The sequence below is a fragment of the Quercus robur genome, chromosome 6 (assembly GCF_932294415.1).
Source record: "Quercus robur chromosome 6, dhQueRobu3.1, whole genome shotgun sequence".
Classification (NCBI taxonomy): Eukaryota; Viridiplantae; Streptophyta; class Magnoliopsida; order Fagales; family Fagaceae; genus Quercus; species Quercus robur.
In genome coordinates this window covers 47,591,172-47,602,275 of record NC_065539.1, presented here as the reverse complement: position 1 = coordinate 47,602,275, position 11,104 = coordinate 47,591,172, and the positions used below count along the sequence as shown (strand labels likewise).

The window sequence follows — 11,104 nt, the reverse complement described above, 5'->3', positions numbered from 1 at the left end:
GGTGGAACTATGAAACACTCAAAAGTGTTGAATATTTTTCAAACTTATCTTTAGTATCAATTCATTTCCACCAACCACGTGGCCTATGCTCTTAACTTTTTGTTTACCACTATACTTTCTTTTTCTTTCATTACCAAGGTATCAAGCACATGTACTGAAGTATATATTATTATTATTATTATTATTAATGTTAAGTAAATTGATGGAACTTGTTTTTAACTTGCCACTCCAGTAGTAACCCACCCACAATCACATAGAAGGATTTATATATATATATATATATATATATATATTACACTATATAACTACAATGGCACACACTAAAATATATTTACGTTGTTGGTTTCTCTTTTTTTTTTTTATTTAAATTTTTTAATATAAATATATATATATATATATTTATATTTCTTATGAACTTGTTGGTTTCTCTAAAATATATATATTATTATTGTTGTTATTGATTAGATGAGTGACATAAATTTATCATTTTAAAATTTTATATACATATATATATATATATATATATCTATATTAACGGTAATCCCAAAACGGTACACCGGTATTGACCAAATATATTGTACCACTGGCCAAACCGGTACAATCTTCGGTATGGTATTAACTTCCTTGGTTTGGATATTGGGTTATATTATTTTATTGTGTAGATATGCTATTTTAATGTGTTGTATGATAAAATAAAAGTTCAGATGTTGAGTGTATTGTAAAAGAGTTCGAATTTGATAAGAATAGGGTGTAAAACCCATGTTTTACACCATTCAATAAGAGATTGCCACATCAACATTTTACTTAAAATTCAATAAATCTTACCACACCTAATAACATCTAAATAAACTCCTAATTTGGTTAGATTTATATATAGGTATTAGAATTGATCGGGTGTGATTGTGCTTATTTTTAAATATCTGGTAAGATGATGTGACATGTTGAGATTGGAGGAGTAAATATGAATTTTACATTATATCCTTACAAAATTTAATTTTATTATAAAATAATATATTTTTTAAGTCCGCCATCGTCTTGAAAAAAATTTCTAAAACCTTCACCGCTTCCATTGGGCCTTAAAAGGCTCAAACTCTTGCCCAATACAATGCCAGGTAAAACACGACGCCATCGGGTGAAGAAAACTAGTGCTTTAGATATTGGGGCCCACGCAGAAACTAGAGCTTTAGATGCGCGCATGCATCCGGGAGAAACAAGTTGGGTGGATCATATATTCCTATTGAAATTTGCATCCATTGGATTGTTTTTGTCAGGCCAACTAGTCCTTGTCGTTTATAATGAAAACATCAAGACGAATAAATTAAATCACAAAGCCTCACCTTCTCCAAATCGTCACTGCAAATGTCATCAATACTCTTACCCAGTCCACTTTAGTACGAAATTTCTATTTAACCAAAAAAAAAAAAAAAAGGGAAAAGAAATTTCTAATACTACAAAAAATTTCACAATTTTTGTTATAATTATTTTACATTATGACTGATTGTTTATCACTTTCTTATAAATTTATCAATTATTTTTTCCCAATCAATTATAGTTTAATTATATGTATGATCGTGGCAAAAGTTGTGACTTAAAAAGCTAAAAATTTTTGCTCCATTTTTAAGCCTTGCCCATTCTCATAAGCATTGGTCTTTTATATAAATCTCACAGGCCTCAAGTACAAAACAACTAATCTGTTTTTGCTTAGACTATTCACAACCGATATCATATATCAAATAATCATGTTGAAGCAGCAGCAGAGCCAATTTGTCATAGTCACATATCCTGCGCAAGGCCATATAAACCCTGCCTTCCAATTCGCAGAACGCCTCATTCGCTTGGGAGTGCATGTCACTTTCTTCACCACCGTAGGCGCCCACAATCGAGGCATGATCAAAAGCCGTCCTCCTGACGGCTTGTCTTTTGCCACCTTCTCTGACGGCTATGATGATGGAGTTGTGGACGATGTTGAAAAACAATGGGATCAGCTCAAGCGCAATGGCTCTAAAGCTCTCACTGACCTCATTGTCTCCACTGCCAATAAACAGTGCATAGTCTACACAATGCTTCTACCCTGGGTTGTTGACGTGGCTCGTGAGCTTCATCTTCCTTTCGCCCTTCTTTGGATTCAACCTGCAATGGTTTTTGACATATACTACTACTATTACAATGGTTTTGCCGATGTTATTGGGAACAACAATGATGACCGGCCTTCCTATTCAATACAGTTACCGAGTTTGCCATTACTCGCTACTCGTGACCTTCCCTCCTTCTTGCTTGCTTCAAACCCATACGCTCTTTTACGCCCTAAATTCCAAGCCCAACTTGAAGCACTTGAAAAGGAGAGCAATCCTAGAGTTCTAGTGAATACCTTTGATGCATTAGAGCCCGAGGCTTTAAAAGCACTCGAAAAACTTAACTTGGTTTCAGTTGGACCGCTAGTTCCATATGCTATTTTTGATGGAAGAGATCCGTCTAATGGCTCCAAAAATTACATCAAATGGCTCAACTCAAAGTCTGAATCATCGGTCATTTACGTTTCATTTGGAACCTTATTGGTGTTAAAAAAGCAACAAATGGAGGAAATTGCACGTGGATTGTTGGATTGTGGGAGGCCCTTCTTATGGGTCATAAGAGCTAAGGAAAGTGGAGAAGAAGAGAAGTTGAGTTGTAGAGAGGAATTGGAACAAATAGGAATGATATTGCCATGGTGTTCCCAAGTGGAGGTTTTGTCACATCCTTCACTAGGATGCTTTGTGACACATTGTGGGTGGAATTCAACTTTGGAGAGTTTGGTTTTAGGGGTGCCAATGGTAGCATTTCCACAACAGTCTGATCAAGGGACGAATGCGAAGCTAATTGAAGATGTGTGGAAGATAGGGGTGAGGGTGACAGTGAATAAAGATGAGATTGTTGAAGGTGATGAGATTAAGAGATGTTTGGAATTGGTTGTGGGAGATGGAGAAAGAAGGGATGCAATTAGAAGGAATGCCAAGAAATGGAAGGAGTTGGCTATGGAGGCTACCAACGAAGTTGGTTCTTCTTCCTATATCAATCTCAAAACTTTTGTGGATGAGATTGGTGAAGGTAACCTCGTTGTTAAAAGTGTGTAGGTTCGCTGATGAAATAAAAGAAGTGTTCTTAATTTTATTTCATCACTCTCATTGGCAATGTTATAGGCACTCAATCTTGCTCTTGCAACTTGTTATGATGCTTCACATGTAATTATAGAAAGTGATTCTAAGACGTGTAAATTCACTCTCAGGGATAGTATTCATTGGACACTAAATCATTTTGTAGTGGCTGTCCATGTGGCATGGTCCTCTCTGATTTCAGTTTCCTTTAATCGAGTTTATTGTGAGACAAATATTGCTGCTTATAAATTAGCTAAATGGTCTAGGAATCAAAGTTGGGTTGGTTCCTTTGGTTTGGGTTGTTGCCCTTCCAGTGTGTATAGTCATGTAGAAAGGGAGGTTGTCTCTTTTGTTTCCTTATAATTTGCTTTCCGTGGAATAATATTTTCAACTCTTCAAAAAAAAGTTTTTGTTTTTACACCCATACTTTCATATATTAAAATGTGTATATTTTTACATTAATTGTGAAGACTGGTATAAAATAGTAGAGATAAATGAGCGTAACGAGTTATTTTCCATGGGCAGTTGATTTATGTTTTTTGCCTTTGTCTTATCTTGTCATTCTTTATTTGTTACAAGGTTGAGGGAAATCAACTGTGCAGTTTGGAATATATGTAATTGTGGTTTGGTTTGTCCAGTAGCTATATGCATAATAGGTCTTCTAAACATATTTGTGGACCTCACATTCTGTAATATAAAATTGGTTGTTAACAATTAGCTAATTACATCTTAATGAAATTTCTTGTACTTTAATATCTAAGACTAAGCAAAACCTGTTTCTATCCCAAAAATAGAAAAATAAAATAAAAGATTAAGCAAATCCTACTTGCCATATTTATATGTATTGGTAAAGGGACATGATTTATGTTTTTTGCCATTGTCTTATCTTTTCATTCTTTATTTGTTACTAGGTTGCGGCAAATCAATTAAGCAGTTTGGAAAATATATAATTATGGTTTGGTTTGTCCAGTAGCTATATGCATATTAGGTCTTCTAAACATATTTGTGGACCTCACATTCTGTAATATAAAATTGGTTGTTAACAATTAGCTAATTACATCTTAATGAAATTTCTTGTACTTTACTATCTAAGACTAAGCAAAATTGTTTCTATCCCAAAAATAGAAAAATAAAATAAAAGATTAAGCAAATCCTACTTGCCATATTTATATGTATTGGTAAAGGGACAAGTATTGATTTATGTTTTTTGCCATTGTCTTATCTTTTCATTCTTTATTTGTTACTAGGTTGCGGCAAATCAATTAAGCAGTTTGGAAAATATATAATTATGGTTTGGTTTGTCCAGCAGCTATATGCATATTAGGTCTTCTAAACATATTTGTGGACCTCACATTCTGTGATATAAAATTGGTTGGTAGCAATTAGCCAATTACATCTTAATGAAATTTCTTGTACTTTACTATCCAAGACTAAGCAAAATCTGTTTCTATCCCAAAAATTAAAAAAATAAAATAAAAGATTAAGCAAATCCTACTTGTCATATTTATATGCATTGGTAAGGGACATGTGTCAACACTTTGTGCATTCACTAGTTTTGGAAAAAAATATTTTGTATCAAATAATACCACGTCATCTGTATCAAAATTCAATAGCCAAGAGACACGTGTACAAAAATAATTACTTACTAACACATGTCTTTCATTTGTTAGTGGGGTAGTTATTTTTTACTGACATGTTTCATACTTATTAGATTTTGAAACCGTTAACATGGTATCATTTGATACTAAATACCTTATCTAATTTTGGAATCCAACTTTGCTTGTTTATCCTCTGTAGTCTCCCTTTAGGTTAACTTAGCCTTACTTGTTGTGCGGTTCTATATCGTTAATGCCAGTAATTTTAATTCTATTAATTGCTTTAATTCCTTGTTCAATTTAGTTTTAGGTATTGTTACTTTCTGTTCAAGTTAGTTCAGTTTAGCATTCAGTTACAGTTAATTTAATCATGCTTGGTCACGTCTAAATAGGAATACATTATCACACTTTGGTTAAAGTCTTCTTTGTAGAGGTAATATCAAGGACGGGACTTCCACATTTGGATTGTGAAGCATGAAATTGCTGCCTTCACATTGCCCCTAACTAGCCTAATCGATACGTTGCTAAGTTATGCGCAGTTGCTGCTGAGAATTCCATATACAACTGAAATTGACAAGAGAATAATAGCACTCATTTTTATTAGTTTGGAAATTAATAATGCTCAGGTGAAACTTTAGAAATCAAAATGACAAAATTAAAATGCTTAATTATTAAGCTTCAAAGATTAAAAAAAAAATTTTAGTAGATGAACTTCATGAATCAACAGTATATTTCAACAAAAAAAATTATGAAAAATTAGAAGTGCCTTTATCATATGGCATACAATCCATATCAACTAATCGATGATCATCCATAGCAAGATGCCTTGACACAACCAGCTAGAGTTAGAGACTCATGGGAAGCGAAAAGTATCTATGCTTCTCTTTTTCACAACATATTATATAACTAGGAAACATATTTTTTTTGTACTAGTTCGCATCTACTATTTCACATATATTTCTATAATTGATAATGCAGAAATGTTTATATTTTTTAAAAAGTCCACATTTTAACCTATAAAAGTGAAAAAAAAGTAGATGTATGAGAATGAAAATTTTTTATATATCTATATGACCTAAGGATAAAAGCTATTACACACATTTACATACCACATGTAAAAGTAATTGATGTGGACTACTCATAACCAAATGTATGTAATAACTAATAATCACTACTCATAACCTGATTGTTCACTTGGTGCTTCCATTCAGGGGTTGCTCCATATTGAAGCCAAGTTTGTGACCTCCCTAAATTTTTTTAGGCTCAATATAATTAAAGTTTAGCAACAAACTTGATTATAGACTAAGGTTAAAACTCTACTTAATCTTTTTTTATTGGATGTAAATTTTGACAAATCTACCATTAGATTATATTTTTTTTCTTCTATTCTCCATGCTTCCAAAATTTCTAGAAGATCAATGGTCAATAGCTATATCATCAATTAAATGTTTAAATTTCAAGTTTTTATAGTCTAAAATTATACATAAAAAATAAGTTTATGGATCAAATAGTAAATAATATCCGATTAATATGAAATTTGATATGTGTTTTAAGAACATTAAAAACAATCAATTCAACAGTTAGATTTTTAAAATGTGTAATCATGTCAATTTGTTTCGTGAGAATTATAGTCTTAGGTTACAACTAAATTTGCACCCAAACTTCGTTCTTATACTTTGGTCCTCTTAGCAATATATTAGACCCTTACCCAAAAAAAAAAAAAAAAAAAAAAAAAAAAAAAGCCCAAGAAAATTTTTCTCTAACTAAAATTTTGAAAGAGATATAACTTCTATCATTAATAATGAGATTATCATGCAATAATTTCAAAATAAGAAAACTTGTAAAATGAAATTGTAAGACTTTATGTATTTACATGTTTTTTTTGGTCAATACATGAAATTATCTCTTTATCAGATTTTGTATAATTTAAGTTGGAAAATTATTAGATACTCCTAGAGTACCATAAATGGTGAGTCCCACATGGATGGTGGGTCCCACCATAAATTTAATTAGTGGGACCTACCATTTATGCGATAAGAGGGACTACACATTTTTGGTAATCCGGGAGTACACAATAATTTTCCATTTAAGTTTCTTAGAGCATTAATTGACATTGGGGATTGTAAACCCCTTCAAATTGTAAATTTATAGCATCCAAACCTTAAAATTGTGCATTATCAGGAACTCTAATTGGAAAAAAAAAAAAAATTGCAATTGTGCTACAGTATAAGATGGTACTGTAGCATAATGGTATTTTAAAAAAAATAATGTTTTATTGGGTTTTGAGTTTTATTTAGATATTGGGTTTTGTTTGGATATTGGGCTATATTTTTTTTATTGTGTAAACATCATATACTATATAATAAAAGTTAAGTTTAGAAGTCGTGGTTGCGCCAAGTGACTGCACTAAATTGCACAATTTTTTTTTAGAATTTTTTTTTTTTAAATATAATTTTTTGTACTTATCTTTTTCTCCTGTAATTTTTAAATTGATAAAAATCTTAATTTGATTACAATCCAAACTCTTCATCCAATCCTTTTATTATTATAATTTATAAGTTGATAAAAATTTAAATTTGATTACAATTCAAACTCTTCATCTAGTCATTTTTTTTTATTTAAATTATATTATTGCGTGTAAAAAAAAAAAAACAACATAGTACACTTAAAAAAGCAAAATGCAGCAACAATCTCCATCTATTTCTTTTTTAAAATTTAAATTATATTACTTTGTGTAAAAAAAAAAGAAAAGAAAAACATAATACCCTAAAAAAAATAGCAACTTATTCAATAGCAAAATCTTCCTCTTCACACGTGAATTTTTTTTTTTTTTTTTTTTTTTTCAGATAATTATTGTTCATACCGATTTATCAATTTTTATTTTTTTATTTTTTGCATAAAGTTCTTGGTTGCACCAAGTGGCTGCACTAAGTTGCATAAATTTTTTAGAATTTAAAAAAAATGAATATAATTTTTTTGTACTTATTTTCTTCTCCTATAATTTCTGAATTGATAAAATTTTTAATTTGATTACAATCCAAACTTTTCATTTAATCCTTTTATTATTATAATTTATAATTTGATAAAAAATTTTAATTTGATTGCAATTCAAACTATTCATCTAATCCTTTTTTTTTTTTTTTTTTAATTATATTACTACATGTAAAAAACACAACAACATAGTACACGTAAAAAACAAAAAAACAGTAACAATCTCCATCTATTCATTTTTCTTTAAAATTTAAATTATAATACTTTGTGTAAAAAGACAAAGAAACATAATACTCGTAAAAAAAAAAAAGGCAACATATCCAACATCAAAATCTTCTTCTTCACACGTAACTTTTTATTTTATTTTTATTTTTAGATAATTATTGTTCATACCGATTTAACAAAAATGTTTTTGCATATTGTAAAAAAAAAAAATGTAAATAAGTATTTTTTTTTTTGAAAAGAAGGTAATAAGTATTTGAGTTTAAAGTAAACACCTTCTCTTTCTTTTCCAAAAAAAAAAAAGTATCTATATATAAGAAACGTTTGTTTGTTTTTTTTTGGTTATAAAAGAAAAGTTTCCTTTTTTCCATAAAAAAAAATGTTTTCTTTTTTCTTTCTATTCATATGACCTTTTTTTTAATCCACCTTTTAACGGATTTATGAGATAGCAACAAACAAATTGATTAGAAATCTTGATTTCAATAGGATTTAAATTCTATATCAAATGAAACTCTACCTATATATATATATATATATATATATATATATATATATTTGAAGTGAAGTTTATTCCAATATGTGAATGCCTAAATCCCATGACAGGTGTGCATTCTTTCTTCATTATTACTTTTTCATTTTGTTTAAGTTATTTTTCTTTAACTTTAAAAAAATTAATAAAAACTTCTCACATACGTTTTAACCCAATTCATATATATATATATATATATATATTTGAAGTGAAGTTTATTCCAATATGTGAATGCCTAAATCCCATGACAGGTGTATTCTTTCTTCATTATTATTTTTTCATTTTGTTTAAGTTATTTTTCTTTAACTTTAAAAAAATTAATAAAAACTTCTCACATACGTTTTAACCCAATTCATAATATTAAACTTTTGTACTCATTTATTCTCTTCTACAATAATTGGTTCAAGTTTTAGTTACATACTCACACTTTCATCTCTCAAAGTGATAAAGAAAACAAATAGGTTTGTTCTTAGTTCTTTTTCTAAATTTATATCTTAATTTATAATTTGTGTTAATTTCTTAATTTTAAATTATGAATAAGTTTGATTATATTCTTTATATTGAATGTAAATTTTGTACATAGGTTTTTGGTTGTGTTATATTCTTCGGAAAAAAAAAAGAAATAAAATAAAATAAAAGAGTTTATATAAATTTGGCAACAAAACTAAATAGATTAGCTTAAAAATGTTTACTAATAATAGTTTTATCAATAACTTTTTATTAACATGATTTAAAAAAAAAAAGAATAGAAAGATGATTTATTAACGTGATTTCAACTCCACTAAAACTTTTTTAAGGGATTGGTTTAAAAAAATTTCAAAGTAATTTTCTAATTATTAACTACTATGTGCTAATTTCTAACCACCAAAACCCACAATTGAAATACTAATCCGTATGAGATACCTCTTTCAAAGATTAATATCTTAGTTATTATTTATTATATGTTGACTTTTTATTTTTATTTTTTCCTTTCAAAAGAACGGTTTCTCTCTCTCTCCCTGCAAAACAAAGGGATTATAACAAGAATTAGCTAGACATAGGTAAGACTATACCACCTCTATTCTACAATAAATGTTAAATTCATATCATTTTTCATGCACATACACATGTTACACGGAGGGATTATAACAAGAATTAGCTTGACATGGGTAAGACTACACCACATCTTTTCTACAATAAATGTTTTTTTATTATTATTATTTTTTAAAATTTTTTATACAATATAGAATTTTTACTCTAGCCTAATCTAAGTGTATATGTGTGTGAAGCTCCTTCATAGAGACTTAAACCCCAGTCCTTACCCCCCACACCCCACAAACACATATATTTGTGGAGTGACCATTGCATCAATGGTGTGCGGTGGTTACAATAAATGTTAAATTTAGATAATTTTTCATGCATATACACGCTACACAAAAGGATTATAATAAGAATTAGCTAGATAGGGGTAAGACTACACCACCTCTTTTCTACAATAAATAATAATTTTTTTTTTGAGAAACTTCTACAATAAATGTTAAATTCATATAATTTTTCATGCATATACACACACATGTAGCGTGCAACGTACAAGACTTAAACTTTAAGTTTAAACTTAAATTTGGTAGGGTGAAACTCACTCAAGTTTTAGTGCCTTCTTCCATGCCTTTAAGGACAAAAATTAAATTCTCATGTGAGTCTCCCTGTACTTCAAATTTTTAAATGTTTAATAATTTAGATTATTCTTAATTATTGAATTGAGGTTCACTTAAAGATGATTTCAATTATTGTTTTGGATAGTTTTTAACTATTAAATTCAAGGGTTTTCCGTTTAAATATATGTGATTAATTAAGTCTTAAAGTTCAATATATTATTGAAAATAATTATATATGTATATATTTTAGGTACTTCTACCATCTTCCATTCAATTATATATATATATATATGCATTTTATGATACCTTAGTCTCACATAGCATGCATTCATTATAAAACTTAAAAGTAAAATATTCATTTACTTTTATTATTTATTTTAACTAAATTAATAAAAAAATTATTTACATATAAATTTTTATTAAGCCGTGCATCGTACAGACATAATACTAGTTTTATATATTTTAATGTGTTACATGGTAAAATATAAGTTAGAATGTAAGTATATTGTTAAATAATATAGTATAATAAATAAAATAGTTTTCAAAATTGTAAAATAAGATAGATGCTCAGATCAACGTCTTAAAAAATATTTTTAAAGCCTTTCACCGCTTCCATTAGGCTCAAACTCTTGCCCAGTACAATGCCAGGTCAGTCAAACACGACGCCATCGCCCATCGGGTGAAGAAAACTAGTGCTTTAGATATTGGGGCCCACGCAGAAACTAGAGCTGTAGATGCATGCATCCAGGAGACACAAGTTGGATGGATCCATTGAATTGTTTTTGTCAGACCAACTTCAAGAAGAATAAATTAAATCGCAAAGCCCCACCTTCTCCAAATCGTCACTGCAAACGTCATTGATACTCTTAGTCCACTTTTGTATGAAATTTTTAATTACACAACAAATTTTATAATTTTTACTATAATTATTTTACATTTTGATTGAGTACATATCATTTTTTCATAAATCTATTAATTACTTTTTTTTTTGACCACTTATAA

At 29.0% G+C, this 11,104-nt stretch overlaps 1 protein-coding gene across 1 annotated transcript; it reads left to right on the top strand.

The window, feature by feature from the left end:
- Positions 1 to 1,614: 1,614 nt before the first annotated feature.
- LOC126689128 (phloretin 4'-O-glucosyltransferase-like) lies at positions 1,615 to 3,549 on the top strand. Its single transcript, XM_050384185.1, has one exon. It carries the CDS (start codon positions 1,740 to 1,742, stop codon positions 3,108 to 3,110), a length of 1,371 nt encoding a protein of 456 aa, XP_050240142.1. The 5' UTR covers positions 1,615 to 1,739; the 3' UTR covers positions 3,111 to 3,549.
- The last annotated feature ends 7,555 nt before the right edge of the window (positions 3,550 to 11,104 follow it).

Bases quoted from the DNA above. Each gene is read 5' to 3' on its own strand.
- LOC126689128 (XM_050384185.1), top strand. From the start codon at position 1,740: ATGTTGAAGCAGCAGCAGAGCCAATTTGTCATAGTCACATATCCTGCG.